Source organism: Lycorma delicatula, chromosome 2 (assembly GCF_047948215.1).
Source record: "Lycorma delicatula isolate Av1 chromosome 2, ASM4794821v1, whole genome shotgun sequence".
Classification (NCBI taxonomy): Eukaryota; Metazoa; Arthropoda; class Insecta; order Hemiptera; family Fulgoridae; genus Lycorma; species Lycorma delicatula.
In genome coordinates, this window is record NC_134456.1 from 141,636,753 (window position 1) to 141,656,592 (window position 19,840).

The following is a 19,840-nucleotide window of genomic DNA, read 5'->3' on the forward strand; positions in this document are numbered from 1 at the left end:
CATGCTACGCTTACTAGGGAAAGTGAACAGAGATTTGGTTTCCTGTTGCTTTCTTCACCGGCTCGATTACAGGGAATATACCCATTGTAAATTAATATGAGAAGCTCACTGAAATGCAGGCGTTATACAGCCTTACAGAAGACATCAATCATCTGTTCATTACAGGTGCTGGCTCCATAATGAATATCGTTTCACTTAGAGAAAGAATCTTTAACAGTAGTTTGTATACCTCATGCGCTTTACAATAAAGATTGAGGCATAGTGTAAAGCAACAAATTATTATACCCCTTTTTGTTATAAAAAAATGCAAAATCATAGGCGATCTGATATAAATCAGAATTCATTTCTAAAAACGATAAGCTATTCTTAAATATAACAAACATCCCAGATCACAGTTACTGAATATAGTTAGTACTATTATACGATTTTTGAGAACTCTTTTCAAGTCAATAGGTAAAAGTTGAATAGTAGTACTAACTAAATCTGCTTGAGTTATCTTTGTCCTCCTGCAGTATATACTTAAATAATTACATACTAAAATTATTAGTTTTATTTTTCTGTCATTTATTAATCTTCACATATTTGCATTATTACGATTTAATAATTATTTTGAACTATAAATTCTTCTTTTTTTAATGAATGAATGAATGAATCTATATTATTTTCTTAATTCACAATGTACAAATGAAATGTTACTAAATACGCAGATATTGGTTGTACATATTATCTACAAAGACACCGTCTGTGCGTGGATATGAGTTAAAATACGTTTTTTCAACTACACTAACATCTCATAAACAATGTATATATATGTATATACAATTCATCTTCCTTTCTTTTCTTTTTCCTGTTTAGCCTCCGGTAACTACCGTTTAGATAATTCTTCAGAGGATTATACAATTCATCTGTATGTACTAGCAGAATAGATATTACAATATATTTATGTTCTAGGATTATATTTACTAAACTACCGTTTAGATAATTCTTCAGAGGATTATACAATTCATCTGTATGTACTAGCAGAATAGATATTACAATATATTTATGTTCTAGGATTATATTTATTACAACCAGATAAATAAATTTAACTTGTAAAAGGAAAAGTACAGTTGTAAATCAAAGTTTTAATGAACCCTGACCGTCATTAAAGTACATAAACTACAATAAAGTATATATGTTAATCAAAATCTACAATTAGTATATTGTTACAGGAATTTGTGAGTAGGGAAATTTCAAATCTCAATTGTTAACTAAAAAAATTAATAAATTATTATTCAGTATAATAATACTGGAAATATATATGAATTGTCTTTTGCATATTTCTGCCGTAATTTTCAAAGCCTGGCTATTGAATGTTTCAAGTTGAAGTTCGAGCAACAAAAAATATTTCTGTTTTTCTTAAAATATATTAATAAAGTTTTTATACACAGTTGTTTTATTGTTAATCTACTTTCTTCATTGTTCATAGTTTTCAATGTTTTAAGGTTTCTAAACGTCAGACATACTAAAATTGTGGTTACACAGTACAGTATTTGTGTGTATTTTATCCAAAAAGATTTATTGAGAGATTGCAGCGATTTTAAAAGGGAATTTATAACAATTCTATTTACGTATGAGTATTCTTTTTTGCTTATCTAAACTAATTATTTCGAGAATAACATAGAAATTCAAAAAAGATTGAATTTTTTGAAAGAAAAAATTTTCCGCATCACTAACGATTTTTTTTTAACATTTCAAAAATTTCACGCGATTGACTTTAATTTTATTCCTACGTTAAATTAGACGTTATTGAGGCGAAAAAAATGTTCAACCTTTATCAGCGGCTTAGAAATTAGTACACATCTTTCTTTAAAAATAGGATTTCTTTAAATCTTACTAAAATGTTACTATTTTAACCACTTGGCATGATATTTATGATTTTTTTTTTTTTTTTTAATGAGATATAATCCGGTAGGAAGTACTTTCAACCTTTATCTCAATCTTTACTTTTCAACCTCTTGGATATAATTATTAAATACCTTTAAAAAGTAATTTTTTTTCTTCAAAGAGTCAAACATATTTGAGGAGTTTTAAATTAATTTTTTGATATCCTGATATCTATCATCAAATTCAATTTATGTTAATTTTTATAAATTTTTACTGGTTTAACAAAATATTCTAGAACTTTTTTATTGTTTTTATTTTTATAAATTAATAATTAAAAATGATCAGCAAAATAAGCTCATATGGGATTTAATGTTTTTTAAGTTTTATCACAAATAAAATTGTTAAATAGTAAACTCTATATTTATACTTAGTGAGCCGAGCATTGCCGTTGTCAGTTGCAGGTATTTTTATTTATTAATTCTTTCTATTGCTCCGATTTTACATCGATCCTGATGTAACGATGTAATGTATGTATGTAAATTTATGTATAATGTAAAGTTTATTAAAGTAAAATCTTAGTGCTGATCAAACTGCATCAGCCAGAATTAAATTCTGCAATAGTTATGATATTTATTCTGGAGTTCTCCGCTATGAAAAGACTATAGTTATATCACTCGCATTTCTGTGGGCTAAGCCTGCTGATATGTAACAATAGCCTACACTGGACGCAGTCAACAAGATAGCAGAAAACTACTTCACTCTTCAATTTTTCTAAAAGTTTGGGATGTGCTATTATTTTATAATATTGAGATGAATATTCTGATTAAAATTGTTATGTCAGTTACGGAAGTGATTTACCGGTTTAATTATTAATTTCAGACACTACTTCCTTAAATACTACTTAAGATTAATACCCTAGTATTTATTTTATACAACACATCTCATAAATATGTGCTCAAAAATAACTTTCCATTAGTCTCCGTTTGCTATTAAATTGTTTAATGATGAGTTGCATATTTAATGCAGTTAAAAGTTGAAGTCCCGCCAGTTTTCTGTTTCATTTACGTTATTTTTAATCTAAGAAAACTACAGTCTTGACACCAAAACTACTTTAAAAAATTATATTGTCGCCGTTTATAAAAATTTATCGTATTATTGTAATCAGTAATTTTATTTACAAAGGCTATATAATTAAAAAGTTATTGCTTTTTATTATAGTTATAGGAAAATCTTTCAGATAAGCTTGAAATGAATTATTAATGATTTTATATGTTAAAAAAGGAACAAGATGAACACAACGACGTGGTAGAGGAATTAAAATTAAAATTAAAAGTATAGATTCAACCGATTTACCGTTTTACTAATAAATCTATACGAATTAGTTATATTTTAATTTCGATCTTAAATTTATAATTTTTCATCCAGACGTCAATAATACTAGGTTATATCCCCTTTTAAAAATTCGGTAAAAATGAGATAATAAAAAATAACGCAGAAAAAAATTCATAAGTATACTTATTCTCAACATTTTTACATACATGTTAGTCAGGTTATTTTAACACTTTATTCTTTTATTTTTTGTAAACGATTCAGAGTGAATCGATTTTTTTTAACTTTGTTCGATACTAATAAGGACGGCGGTTATTTAGTTTATTTATGAACGTGACTTTTGTTAAGGTTTCATAAAACGGGTAAGATTTTAGCCGTTTTTTTGGGTTTTTTTATGATTAATTCACCATAAGTTTGAAGCTTTTGCATGCGAATATGAAATGATTATTAAGCATATGGAAAATACCATGCCTGACCGGAATTCGAACCCGGGACCTCCGGATGAAAGGTTGAGACGCTTCTAAAACTCCACGATATCGGCATAATTTTTTTTATTTGATATAAGACAAAAGTCACTCCAAAGAACCCAGATTCAATCTGACGAATAAAAAATAATCGATTCCAGATTTAGTAGAAAAAACGGGTAGTGAAGGTGGCTTGTTGATTTCTTTTTTATTAAGACAAACATTCAAATTCCTAACAAGTAATATATTCATACTTTCCGCACGAAATCCTCTGTAGGTAACACCAGTACATTTAAGAAATATACCACTCGACTCTGGCTAGAATCGTTTTTATCTCAAATGGCTACGGTGCCGTCGTGTGCGTATAGTGTAAACCAACACATTAATATACCCTTCTGTGCTGAAATATAATTCATACGCATTGACTGTTCTACATATCAATAGGTAAAATCCAACAAAATAAAACGTAAATTAAAAGGAGTTTTTTAAAATTAAAGTATAACAGTTCTTTAATTAGCTTCTCTGAAATTATACATTCATTAATTAAATCATGAAGAACCGATACTAACCAAAAATGAACTGGCCGATAGTGAATATTTCTGTTTTTAATTTTTTCATGAAAATCTAGATCTCTAAATAGAACAATTCAATCAAGATGAATTTTTTTCAGAAAGAGAAAAAGTAGTGACCAATAAATTGTAACGGCCTTTCATTATTTTCCCCTCCTACTTTGTTACAAACATTTTATTGATAGTTTTTAATTACTTTAATTATGAGTAAAGGGAATGCATAATTTGGATCGGTACAATTTCCAATCCAGATTCCTTCTGTCTTTGCTTTCGTCGTTGAACATTCCTTGATTACTCTTTAACTTGTACTGCTTACATGAACATAATTTAGTTCAATTAATATAAATTATACAAAAATAGATGTCAAGTCAAAATACATAAATGAAATAAAAGTATTAACCAAATTTAGGCAATCCACAGTCGTTCATTTTTAATTTGTTCATTCATCTTTGTATATTCACTGTACTATAGTTCTGTCTGTTTAAACGTATTTAAGCAATTAACAGTACATGCTCTGAATATTTGATGAGGTTGGAAGTTATTAGACATTCATTACAGTACATCTTCTCTAGCTTATAATGATTAATAATTGTCCACCGATACGTTTTAGCAGCTTATTAGTTCTAATACACTGAATCGTTATCTGGTAATTTATGCTTCTGACCGACAAAAAAAATGGCCTGCGATGTGCGATCTGTCTTACACTTTAATAGGGTGTTCAAATCCATTAAGTGATTGGTGTTGGACTATTCCTCTTTCTCTTAAAAACTTTTATTCAATAAGACAACTTAACTACGTGTAATAAATTGTAATTTTGTTTGTGCAATGATCAAAACATATATTTTTCATTATATCTTGGGTTTTCTATAAAAGTGATGTAGTTCAACCCATTTGCTCTATTTTCTTTTATGTATTAGTCTTTGGATAAGCAATAACTACACTTTCATAAAACTTTAAAGATGAACTTACACTAAATGTAATAAAATATGTCAATTTAAAAGATTACAGCCCCTTTCTTAACGATAATTTTTTTTTTAAATTAACGCCTTCAAAATGCAATTTTAAAAAACTATATTGATAGTGATTTTCTGTTAGTTTATTAGTTGTTTTCTTGCAAATTTGATCCTGTACTTTTGCATTTGACTCGTGATTATGAAGATATTTCAAAATAACACGTTTCAGACGCGATTATTTGTTTGTTTTGAATAGACTTGCAAAGGTCTATCCTATTGGTTTATATATACTCATAACACCATCTAAAATACACACACTAATCTATTTAAATCATGAGCAGTCAGAATTATGGAAAAGAAATACTTCGGCAATTTTGAAAGGTCTTATAAAAAAAGTGGGGAATAAGTGAAAGTATAGACAAAATCAAAAGTGAGAATGTACTGCAAAGAGTATGAAAGGGTTAGATTTTAATAAAGATGATATGAAAGGAAGGCTTCCCAGAATTTCTTTCACCAACTTAGAATCCGCGCTCTCGAATACCGATCTGCAAACCGGTAATTAGGTGTCTGTTCTTGATCATTCAGTGCGTAATCCTGAACGAAAATGTGATTCATTCTAGCTAAAGATTAAGTACTAGTTAAAATATTCTAATCTATTGCAATAAATAGAATTATAATAGAATTCCGTGAATGATTGAATAGAAATGCAATGAACAGAAAATAAAAAAATTGGTAAAACTGTAACTGGGAGTACGATAATCTGTAAAAACCTGTTTTGTAATCTTTTCTAAAACGTTTTAGGATCTGAATTTGGAATAAGAGATTCGGCATTTTCAGTTTACATGCTACAAGTTCTGAATAAATTTAATATAATCCTCAAATATCATCAACAACACAGTAACATCATATATTATCCGCTCATTCATAGATTTCGTTAAAAAATCATATTTCATGTTGGCTTGATATTATTAATAGAATATGCGCATGCACCAGTAATTTTTGAAATATTGAGGGCAAAGTTATAACATAAACCGTAAAAATTCAATATCAAGCTGTGCCAAGATTTGGTACTTGGGCTGGTTTTGTATTAAAGATTAATATTTAATCACCATATAAGATGAGATCAAAGCTTAAAATTACGCGCAGATATCAATCCAATCTTCCCTTCTCGTAAAACAAACTAGTCTTTTGTTAGTTTCGTAAGACCATATGATATTACTAAGTACAACTAATCGGATCCTCCGAGAAATGTTATCTCGGTAAAATTTAGACATTCGAAGCAAACAATCTAAGGTTACAAACATCGCACTCCTAATGACTTCAATTTCTATTCACAGGGGACTGCCCAAAAATAGATCCATACAAACTCAACTCTAAACTAAAACATCAACTGAACCCTTCCGTGCGACAAATATTAACAAAGGCTCAAACCACGGTGAAAACGAGTCATTTGTAATGGGTTTCTCTTATATCAAATCCAACTTTCTATTTTAGTTTTGTTTTAAACTTACCATTGAACATATTTCAAAGTATTGTACATTTACCATTCATCCAGGGTAAAATAATATTTTCAACAACGCAAAGCTTTTAAAAAAATTTTAAATATTTTTGTTTATATAGTAGACTACAAATTTCCTTTATTTTATTAGAATCTTCTTTCATAATTTGGTTCTAATATCATTAACAGCATATTCGACATCTATATTTTCATTTATATTTATTTTATTTTTAAATAGAATTTTCAAGAATATTTATGAGAGTTCTCTATAGAATGACATGGACGCGTACAAATTGTGAGGACATTAAGAATAATCTCAGAAGGTTTTTAATAGCTTTGTCTACTATTCAAGCGAAAAAGGCACTTCCCAAAGGTACAATTTAACTGTTTGAAATCAAATTACTTGAACTTGAATCAGGATCGTGCAGAATAATAGAGTCGCTTGACAAGTGTTTAACCCAGAATACTATATCCATCACTTTTCTTATTGGCTGACCGATTGATTTTATTTTAAAATAAATAAATAAGGAGTAAATTCATTTTTTAGTATTTTAAACAGAAAATATGTGTAAAAAGTTCTTGATTATCCTACATACATAAAATTTCACATTCCAATTCATTTTCAATAGAATATTTTAAAATTTTCTTTTTGCATTAAAATTAGGTTGTTAAAATCGTAACAAAAGCTCTCGAAATAGAACATAACTTAAAAAACCATCTATGTTCAGATTATCTATAAGATACATTCGTTTATTTTATTTTCAAGAGTTCATTTACAAAGTTCATTGCAAACTGAAATCAGAATTGACAAAAGTATTAAACAATACCTTACATTAAAGTAGTTCCACTGATGAATTATTCATTAAAACAAGTAAGGCAAGTTTTTAAATTTTTTCTTTAAAAACATTTCTTTAATCTTTGACATTCAAAATTGATTGCATTCAGTTTGAATTATAACCAACATTATTATTATTATAGTCAACAGCTGTTATAAAAGATATCGGTGAACTTTTAATTATTCCATTTACTTCTATATTTATAAGTTGATAAAAGTTTAAAAAGTACGGTTACGAGAAAAGTTATAGGTCTAGTAACAAAGAAATTTAATTTTAAAAAAAATTTGAGATATGTTGGTTAATGATACGATCCATTTGTTGGTTAATGACCTGAAGCAAAGAATTAATAACGGATTATAAATAATCAATATCTTCAGAATATATGTGGTCAGATTTTTTTTTTTTTTTTTGCTTGATATCGCTACGTAAGCTTGAAGCTTATGCGTAGGATATGGAATTTTTTATCGTATGAAAAATGCCAGTCCGACTGGTATTCGAACCCAGGACCTCCGGATGAAAGGCCTAGACGCTACCACTCGCGCCACGGAGATTTAATTCAAATTAAGCTTAGGCTAAGGTAAAATTAGGTTTAGGTATAGGGGTTAAGGTTTTAGACCTTAAACTTCCTTCCTTTTTCCTGTTTAGCCTCCGGTAATCACCGTTAGAGGATGAATGATGATGATATTTATGAGTGTAAATGAAGTGTAGTTTTGTACAGTATCACGTCGACCATTCCTGTGATCTATGGTTAATTGAAACCCAACCACCAAATAACACCGGTATCCACGATCTACTATTCAAATCCATGTTTAAGTAACTGCCTTTACTAGGACTTGAACGCTGGAACTCTCGACTTCGAAATCAGCTGATTTGCGAAGACGCATTAACCACTAGACCAACCCGGCGGGTTGTAGACCTTAACCTAGAGTTAACTACAAAAACTCGTTTATTAGGAAGAGAAATTAATTTTTCTTAATATCAGAGAAAATAATTACTCTTACATAGTAATTCCTATATTAACTTTACGATGAATCATGTAATTCTATGAACTTGTAAAAAGCTTCTTTTTTCATTTGTTGTTGTATTATATTCATGAGCCTTTAATTATTATTTTTTTATATCCGCCCAGAAAAAAATTCATTATCGCTTCATAGATAAGAAACAAGATGATTAAATTATAAAAGCAAATAAGTCATCGACTATTATTATACGTCTTAAAAATGTTTGTTACTGATTTCATATTTCCAAATCCCTGTCGTGTTTCTAATGGGGTTTTCTGTATGAAAACACTTTCTAAATTCTGTTTAGCTGGTGATCTCCGAAACAGAATTGTGTACTGGATGTGAAAAATTATCATTCCACGATATGCTGCCTTATCAATATATTTTCAACAAAACTAGATTTTTATTTTGCAGGAAAAGTATTTAGCTTATTATTATCTTAGGTTATGCTAATTATTATTAATGAATTTCACTATTGATGATTTTTCTCTAGTATTTATTACCTATAAAATTCATATTATTTTCTAGTTCGATAATATTTAATTTTAAAAATAACAAATATTAAATTTATTTTTATTTATATCTAAATTATACTGGATGAGATTATAAATAACCGCATGAATATATGAAAAAATATTTTTCTCTAAAGCATATAAAAGTTATTTATTTATATAATAGTTTTTTCACTTACCAACAATCTTTATTAGTATACTCGAGCGCTTTCGGATTAGTAATCCACCCTCAGGAACATTGATGTGTTATAATTATAATTATTTACTTCACATATCATTAATTATACTAACTTGAATTTTAAAAAGAAAAATTATAAATGTAACAATTAATCGTCAAAAGGTAAAATAATATCAATGTTATCCGTCATGTCAGTATGAAGGTCTCAATTGTTATGTTCATTAGTATGAAGCAGTATAACCAACCTAAGAATCAAAAACTTTATGCTTGGTTATACTGCTTCATACTAATGGAACATAACAATTGAGACCTTCATACTAACGTGACGGATAACTTTGACATTATTTTACCTTTTGACGATCAATTGTTATATTTATAAGTTTTCTTTTAAAAACTCAAGTTAGTATAATTAGTGATATGTGAAGTAAATAGTCATAATTATAACACATCACTGTTCCTGAGGGTGGATTACTAATCTGAAAGCGCTCGAACATACTATTTAAAATTATTGAAAAGTGAAAATTATTATATAAATAAATTATATATCGTACCATCGGACCATGATTAAAAAAATTGATATATATATATGTTAGTACTGAACTGTATTTTATATAAATTTAATCTAAATTGGTTGCACATTTTATCACCTATTCTTTCAATTGTTATTTTTCTTCAAGGATATTTATAACTTTAAAATTTTTCCTTATTAATATTTAATTTCTAAAGGAAATTTGGGGAATTAGCAAGCGATATTTTGGTTTATTCCACACTAGTTTTACATTTTTTTTTTTGGAGAGTTTTGTGAGAATTGATTCATTAATTAAAAATTTACTTTATTTTAAAAATAATAATTAATGTAATATTTTTCACTTTATAATTTTTATGAAGTTGACTAATAAATGTATACAAATGTATTGCTAATGGTCAAATAAAATTTCAACAACATATTTTTTATTTTTGTTTTACGTTTAGAGTTTCTCAAGTTCAAACCAATTAAAATCTATAAAACAATGTTTTTACCGTATCCATTCGTATGTGCTCGCGCTTGTGTTGTGTGTGAGCGCACGCGCATTTAAATTAAAAAAAATCTATTATAGTTTTCTCCTAAAACTATGCGGTTTAATATATTAATTTAAATACATTACATTTTCGATGAAACAAATGATTAGGTGGAAGTGTATTATGATATGGAAGTGTATTTCGAAGAAGGATGAACGGAGCAAACATTTTATTCAAGTGTTTTTTTATCCCATTAACACATCTTGAATATAGCTTTAAATAATAAACTAATTTTTTTTTGTTGAAAACGTTTAATAAAACAACTTTTCCCATAAAAATCTTATTCAATAAATTTGTCGTATTTTTGACTTTTAAATTATCGACTAGAAATTTTATTGGTAATGGTAGAAATTATTTTGTTATTAATATTACTAAAAGATGGTTTGGTACAGACTTAAAAGTCGGATTTCTACTATAATTTTATCGTTCCAAACTATCAACTTGAAATTATTTTTTCTTTTTTTAATTGTTCGTAATCAGAGTGGGAACACTAAAAGTAGAAGTTACTTGAATTGTTTATTTTTTTTTCAATTAGATACTTTTTTATTAATTTTTCTATGAAGGAATTATTGAGATGAAAAGTATTTTTCAACTTTATTTATCACAATAGTACTAAAAAAATGTAAAATTTGTTTTGAATTAATTTTTTTTTGTAGAAATTTTTCAAAATTCTGTTGAGATGTTTTATAATTCCTTGCTACAAAACTGAGTTAGTAAGAGTTGAAATATCTTGCTAATTATGTACATATACACATAGGTAGAAAGTTAATTAGAGAAGTTTCATTACGACAAAATAAATTTCAGCCTACTTAATCAAAAAACTTATAACTGAAAATAAGTCTAATACCCTCATGTTAGTTATATTAAAGAACAGGCTTTACTAGTTTAAATTTTGGTTTAGTTTTATTCATTTACTTTCGTTTATGATTAATGAAAGCAATTTCTACTTCTTTTTAAACTTTTAAATTATACTTTTAATTTTAAAACGTTACTTTCATTCGTTAAGAATTATGTGCCAAAGTTGAACCGTAATATTTTTAAATAAAATTAAAATTTGTTTAAGAAAAATGTAGTTTTTATAGTCGGTTTACACAATAACTTAATTGTCAATGTATTTTATTTCAGAGAACCGTGAAAATAACTACATAGATATGATAATATATAAGGAAAGTAAAATTGATAAATAATTTTTTTTTTTAAATGTAAACAATATTAGTCAAAGGGTCTTTAATAATTTGTGAAGATTAAAAATATGACGTAAATGTTTCGTATTTGATTTGAAATCGATTCCTAAACTAAGATAAAAAAAGTATTTTACTTTCGTGTAGGGTAATTGGCCCCTGGATTTTCATAAATTCCCGGGAAATCTTGAATAATATTAAAACATTTATTTTTCCTTTTTCCCCTTCACACAACACAATGAACCAGTAAATGTATATTTTACGTTATTTAATTATCATTTTCAATTAAAAAAATTCGACATATGCATCATAAAAAGAAAAAAAAATGTTTATATATAAGCAAACACCTCATTAAACACATTTTCATCTAATTCTTGTTTTTTATTGGTTATTTTACTTAAACATTTTTGATAAAAATGTGAGATAATTTAAAGTTAATTTTTTTTTTCACACAAAATAAAAATCTTAAATCAGATATAACTTTTAAGTAAGCGACACCGAATTTCAAAGTAAATGAAAAATCCTATATGTAATATTTTTATTTGTTTACAATATATGTATGTTACTTATTTTGTGTATCATATTATTATCATTATTACAAATATATTTTTTAATTATGCGACAATATCAAATTTACACAGCAACATATGCGCGGGCGCACGCGTGCGCAGATCTATGTTTTGTTATGTTTAGATCATTTGTTTGATCTCAAATGCAGGTTTTAATATTTGACTGCGTATTAACTATATAAATAAATTTTGAAATTACTTTATTTAAAAAAAAAACAAAGATTAAACACTTTGAAAAAAACCACTTTCAATTTTTTTTTTTAAATTTATAAATTTATATTTAAAAATAATTCGTATTTTATCAATCTCTTATTTAAAAAACCTAATTATTGAAGAATGTATCGTAGAAATCTAATTATAAAAATCCATTCAACGAAATAGAATCAAATTTTATAAAAAAATTAATTTTATTTAAATTTTAATTGATGAATAGTCTAAAAATAGATTAAAAAAACAATTGGGGGCTTTAAAAAAATTAGTAAATTCGCCGTTGTTAGTATTAAAACTATATTAAACTTTTTTATTCTTATTATTCTAAAATGAAAATTATTGTAAGTACTTTTAATTTCATTTATAATACAAGTATTTGATAAAATTATTTAAAAAAAATATTTTATTGAATTATAGGCTATGAAAACTACCCAGAAAGCAGTTTTAACAAATAATTACATTTTACTAAAGAATAATTTACTAATCAGGATTGCTAATTTTTCTACCTATAAGAATTTTTTTTTTTCTAGTAACCGTCTGCCTTCACATTACTTATTGTTAAAGAAACTTTTAAAAAGAAAAATTATTTTGAAGTACTAATTATAATCTACTCTTAGGTAAAACCAAAATGAGTCTAGTTCAATGAGAATAACCTATTTTACACCACAATTATATATTTTATTTTTATAATTAAATATGCGTATGTTATTCTGTAGGTTTTAAAATATATAAAACAAAAAAAAAAAATATATATATATATTTTACGTATATATATATATATATATATATATATATATACGTAAAATAAACAATTAAAAATGTGTGCTTAAAATTTCTATTCAAATAAATTTATTAAAAGAGAAAATTTTGCTTTTAACAATTTACGTGTTTGTGACAAATAAATAGGGAATTAATTTCAGTGAGTCAGCTATTCACAGTTGATTTAATATGTATATATTGGTACAAAAAAATTTATAAGATTTTTTTCGTAGTTTAATTTTTTTTTCAATAAAAAATTAAGTTCAGTTAACTAAACTTACTGAACATCTAGCGATAAGTATATATAGCTATCATAAATTTAATTCAGTTTTCTGCCAAAAAAAAAATTGTAATTTAATGTTTTATTATAAAATATAATAATTTGTAATTTTTTTATGTAGTATTTTAGGTGTAAAATCTTCATAAACACTTTTTTAACATTAAAATTTCTAAAAAATCTAGGTAAAAAAGATGAGAAAAAAATAATGAAGATTTTAAATAATGATAATTGTTATTAAAAAAAAAAAATAAAAACCATTTACAAGTTATTAGTAAGATGTAATTTATTTATTATTATATTTTGATGAAGTTGTTAAAGAATTGCGAATGATGAGGCGAAGGTACAAGCGAAAGCAGCGCTACGATTTATCGTACAGTGTCGCTCTGTTACTTACATCTCCTGTTTGTCTGCATGGACTCGCTTCAAATGTGCGCTCTTTTTTTCTATTATGTATTAACAGCTAGTATGTATTTTTGTTTCTATTAAAAACTTACCTAGAGAAGTTTTTGGCACCGAGTCGGAGCTAATGATGTCTTTGAAAACGTTGCTAGTACAAAGTGTAGGCGGAAATTTTGAATGTAAATATACAGTACTAGTTGCAATAATAATAATTGTAGTCGGCCGTAGTAGTGGTCCCGGCGGCATCTCATCTTGCCGGGTATCCATCAGGCACTGAGCCCACTGGCGGTGCGGTGGCGCCCAGCGTCGCGGCTACGGCGCTCAGCAACGAAGTCGGCGCCGCTGCAACCGGCAATCGATAGACATCTCTCTACTCGCCCGATCGCTCTTTCTCTCCCTTTCTCTTATACTCTCTCATTATGTATCTTTTCCCTCCTCCTTTTTACTTATCTATATCTACATTAACATGTTGCATTATTATAACGTTAATTTGAATTATAAAATAATTTTCACTTTTAAGCACTAAAATATTAAACCGATTACGGTTTCCTGCTTTTACCGATCCTATGCGGTACATGTGCTAAATCGGTAAGAAAATAAAATAAAGAAAATTAGTAGTAATTTCTATTATTATTTCAATTTGTTTACACCTATTTATTGCTAATTATTTTGGACAAGGTCTTGAGATATTCAGCTGAATTTATTTTTATCAACACTTAAGATAATTTACTTCATCTAGATATTATGTAAATGAGGTGTCATCCATCCATTTATTAATCGTTTTCATTGTTACTTAACTTCGATGTAAATTGAAATCGGTCATTTACGTTGACTATATTGTTATTTACTTTAAAAATTAATAATTTTAAATTATTGATATAGTTTAACTAACAGAAAGAGTATGAATAAATCTCAGCCATATTTGATACTTTTCACACGCTACCAATTTCTAGGTAAGATTTTTGTCTCGCGTGTAATGGAAAATTACCCGATTAAACAGTTTTCAAATACGAAACAAAAAATAGTAACCAAAATTTCATCCTATGCATGGTAAGACTTTAAATTCCTAAATAATAATCAGATGAACTTCATTTAATAAAGAATCGGTAATTTTATTCGTATTTCTCATAATTAATAATAATAATTTGGTTTATAATAATATTTGTTTTGTTTATAAATCAAAATATTTGAAATTTTTACGAAATATCACAGAGAATATGGTTTTGGGATCAGTAATACAGCTCTTTAAAGAATATTAAATTTAAAGGTATAAAAGATAGTTTCAGGTGAATAAGAACCTCTCCATTTGAACAGTACGTAGAATCTATAGATATGTGTGTGTTTATGTGCGCGCGCGCGTGTGTGTGAAACAAATATGTTTATTTGTGTTTATTTGAGAAACAAATTTAGACTGACAAATATGTATACATTTTATAAAGTACAGTATTTTTGAACATAAAGGAACTTATAACGTGACAAAGACATAAAAATTATAGGAGGAGGGATCTTTTTCCATCTTTAACAATTCTTTCCATCTGTTATTTGTTATAAGTGTAGGTAAGTAAAATAAATTTGAAGGAACGTTAAAAATAATACATATTATCTGCATCTCTAAGTAATTTCCTATACAGAAAATTTTGCAATGAGAAAACCATATCATCTTATATTTATTTTTATTTTTTTTATTGAAAATATTTCGTTTATGATTTCTGTAGATTTTTTTGAGATAATTTTGAAAATTTCGACCGCTGTGGGGTTAGCTATGTCTTTGATTTTTTAATATTAATCGATTTTTTTTAATATTAATTTTAACTCTTTTTTGTTCTGTTTATTTTAAAAATGTTTTAAGATTGAAAGTAAGATGTTAGCTTTATTTAACAAATATTATGCACTTTTTAATAATTGTACACATTTTTTAATGTATTTTATAAGAGAAAATTTTATTTACGAATATTTTAAAATCAGTTCAATAACAAAAAAATACAAAATATATAAAAGTTTAAAAAGTAAAGTGTTCTTAATTTACTTCCCATTTAAATAACGCGTTAAAAGTAAAGTTATCTTTAAGCAATTCTCATAAAGATTTTTTAATTCTTTTATGAAAAATGCGAATTTAAGATGGTTCAGTGGAAGTCAGATCGCTTTCGATGAAAAGGATTTGATGAAGAGAGGGTAAGTATGATGCTTTAAAAGAGATATAATAAAAGATAACGACATTTACGATCGGTGCTTTAATTTAAATTGAATTTTAAGCTTTAATGAATACGTATTTTAATTAAATGATGTAATTAAAAGAAACGAGTAAAATTTTTCCTGTTACTCAATATTATCGCTTCCCGTGAGTGGCCTTGCGCGTTTGTTGATTATAGAGTAGGTGCAGGGTGGTCGCGCATGCACATACGAATTTAGAATTACTTTGGGGATCGCAAATTTTATTACAGTTTGTACACATTAATCTAGTAGATTAACACGAGAATACTTTTCTCTGTTCTGAATATAGAAAATGGTTTTCTTAAAAAGGAGTTGAGCGTATTTTCGTATATTTTTTATAAGTACAAGGTATCCGGGCTAAAGGTATCCAAATGTTTTGAGACTATCCTTAGTAACTAATCAGACATGGAAAGTTAGAAAACTTACGAATATAGATAGGTTAAGAAAAATATAGCGGGTTATTTATCAGATCATTTCTACCATAGCCGTCGTTTTTGTAGTTACAAAAGCAGTCGTCGTAATCTCTTAAACATACGCTCAATTCACAGGAAATATCTCCTAGATTTGTTCTGTATACTCTCAAGGTCAGCATGCGCAGGCAAGCCGACTTACATTGAAATTATAGCCAGTGGAGAAGTGTATTCCACAACAGAAGATTCAGTGGCTGCTTCGGTTAGTGGAGTTTCAATGAGTTCAAATTGAGGAATAGACTTGCATTTAAAAGGATAGATATTTCATTTAGTTTGAACACGCCGTTGAACACGCATAACCGACTGAAACTTCGCTAACAAAAGGACGCACTGAACTTTCTGTTGTGGGATCCACATCTCGACTGACAGCCGGCTTGCCTGCGCATGTTCTGCTGATCTTGAGAGTATGCAGAACAAATCTTTGTATATATTTTCTGGGATTGACTTACGTGTAACAGATTACGACGACTGGTTTTCTAAATATAGGCCATTACTTTGGATACCTTTATTCCGAACATTCTGTGTCAAAATATTTGTTGTAACAAATATTTGAGTAAATTCTTTCGTAATTGTTAGTCATTCATGTGGCATTCCTAATCTAGGTAAGGCTTTTTCAATTTCCTAAAAGATTGTTGGTTAGTTGGATGACTATATGTTTTCTAAAATGGCAATTGAAGTATTTTTGATAATTTAAGTCTTTGGTTAGGGATTTTGTTTCTTTTACGGTCGGTTATCTATAATGTTTCTTTCTCACTATTCACTTCTTTCTCTTAGTCTGATTCTTCATTCCAGATGATTTTCTATCGGTTTTGGCTGAATTCTTACTGGATCCCCACTAATAATGTGGGAACCTTTACAGATGTTTGTTCTTTGTATTTTTACGGTTCGGAAATAAATTTACCAAAAGATCTAACAAGTATTTTGTTTCTTATCTGGTTGCTGTGGTAGAAACGATCGGATAAATAATCAGAAAAGCTATGTTTTTTTCAACATATTCGTAATTTTTCTAAGTTTCCATGTTTGATCAGTTATTAAGGATAGTCTCCAAACTTCCACAAGAACGATCAGTGCATTTTATCCTTTTAATTTTCCCGCATTAAAAGAGAGATTCAAAGGAGAATTAAACTAAAATACTGCTAAGTACCTTGGGACGATATATATGTTTGTATGAAAACAAAAATTAAACCCGACAATGACGAATGATATCTATAATATCATTCGATGAAAATGAGAATTACGAAACTGATATTAAAATTGTCTAGTCCAATTATTTATTTATTTTTTTTCCTAAACGCTTCTTATCTATGTTGTACCAGCCAAAATTACCATTTCTTCGGTTTCTTCAACTCGAACCCTATGTAATTGGTTCCCCATTTCTCACCTGCTTGTATTTATTTACCTACTACACTCTTATGTTACTTCTATAAGTAATGATGAGAATTTCTATTATCTTAGTATAATATATTATAAACAACATAAACTAAATAACTGAACCCATGAAATAATGTAAAAAAAATCACTGGGTCTAAAACCACATTTTTTTATTCAACATAAATAAATAAATATCATAGAAATGTAGAGCATACAATTTCTTCAGTTTCAGTTGTGAGTGTAATAATTATCGGACGTTCAGTGAAATCAAATAAAATAGCTCCTTATTATACAAAAGTTTGTCAATCAGTAATTCAAATTCACCTTTTTACAAATTTTTAGCGCTTCCAGTCTGAGGTCTATGGCCTCTGCTTTATGCTTTTGCAGATCAGATCTAGGCTGTCTTTTCAAGTAGTGGGTAGTAACAGGCGGAGTCAGATTCTATTGGTTCATTATTCAATTAGGTCGCCCTAAGAGTTAGCTGTGACTGCGTCTTTGGATTTTTCGAGCCCAAAGCCTTAGTCAGTTCCGAATCAGACCTACCCCTCATAAAAATGAGATGCTATCAACATCGAGTCTAAAGCGAAGCGAAGAGAATTGATTCACACGTCACTCGTGTGAACATGCAGATTGAATTGTAGATGTTGACTGGCAACTAAAAAACTGATAATTAAGCAACTGTCAAACATGTTACGCGGCCCTTATTATACGCGAGGAGCTGGAAAGTAGCCAGTTTCCTAACAATTAATGCCCCATTCGTCAGATCTAATAAAACGGAGAGTGCAGATATACAACAGTAGACAGATAATTCCTGTGACCCAATTGTAGTAAATTGTGTGACACGGTTTGATAAGAGCTTCATAAAGCTAATACAGACTGATTTGCTGTTATTCAGTAAGTTTTTTAGTTTTTTATACGAAAAGTAAAAATGAAAAGAGTAGAAACTGTGAAAATGTGGTGCAGTAAGGGGATGCTAAAAATGGATAAAGGTGCGTTGATAAATTACGTAATGAATAATTTTAACACAAATGGGACGAGAGAGTCATTAAATTTTGCAGCAGAATCTTGTAGAGACGATTTTGATCGGTGGAGCATTGAGATAACTTCTAAGGATTGCATAATTTGGTAATAGAGGGATTTTTAGCCTAAAATCTGTAAAGGTAGACCTGTAAATCTGTAAATCAGTATAAAACAGATTAGAGGTACTTTAGTCAAAAAATTGGCAAAATAATCGAAAGGAATCTAATCAGACCAATCTAATGACTTAAAAGTAAAAAAAAATTGTGTAAGAATAGTTGTCAAAAACCTTTTCCTCATCTTATGGAAAAAAGTGTGTAATATATATATATATATATACACACACACACGCGTACGCATGTGTGTAGTAATTAATAATACTCGTATGAAGTTCAAAATTCATTCGTATGAGGCACTTTGACAGCTGGACAGGTAGATATAGAAGAAAATGAATGAGTTCCAAGCTAGTGATTATGCGTATACACAGAATATTATATAGACTAAAATTTTATTACATGAATTATCAGAATCCGAGTTTACAAAACACAGCATCATTAACAAATTTTTTTTTGAAATAGCGTTTCGTACATTGGTAATTCTAGAAGCAGTCTTAAATTCACCACTTAAAAATGTCTAGCCCAGTACGGATACTGGGCTAAAAATGTCCAATGTACGGATATGCGTACATTAATCTATAGATGAAATTGAATGCAAACTAATTTATTTTTGGTTTATTGATTCTAAAGTGATTGAAATTAAATTATTCATTTCTGTTTTAATGCGCATTTCTTTCACCTAAAAACATCGTAAGAATTTTTTTTAAATTTCAGATTTGTTACTTCCTTGTACTAAGTAATGGAAGTATTGTAATCACAAAAATTTCAGATTTCGACGGAAATATTCACTGTGACCATCCCTGAATCCATTTTGAGTAGTTTCGGCGTGACGTCTGTACGTACGTACGAAATTCGTATGTACGAATGTATCTCACATAACTCAAAAACTAATACCCGTAGTATGTTGAAATTTTGGATTTAGAACTGTTGTAACATCTAGTTGTGCACCTCTCCTTTTTATTGCAATCGACTTGACCAAAAATGTTCAAAAT

General features: G+C 28.0%; 1 protein-coding gene across 15 annotated transcripts in view; it reads right to left on the minus strand.

The window, feature by feature from the left end:
- LOC142319274 (inactive dipeptidyl peptidase 10) overlaps positions 1–14,032 on the minus strand; it is a 362,606-nt gene extending 348,574 nt beyond the window's left edge. For 4 of the 15 annotated variants that reach the window (XM_075356364.1, XM_075356358.1, XM_075356366.1 and 1 more), the window contains exon 1: positions 13,759–14,032. Coding sequence is in view for 2 of the 15 variants with exons in the window: in XM_075356370.1 (XP_075212485.1) it covers positions 13,659–13,660 (2 nt within the window). In the remaining 13 variants the exon portion in view is untranslated. Of the gene's footprint in view, positions 1–9,207; positions 9,381–13,658 lie in introns of those variants that run through there. The other 11 variants (XM_075356365.1, XM_075356371.1, XM_075356356.1 and 8 more) reach the window with 5 other exon arrangements.
- Between the last annotated feature and the right edge of the window lie 5,808 nt (positions 14,033–19,840).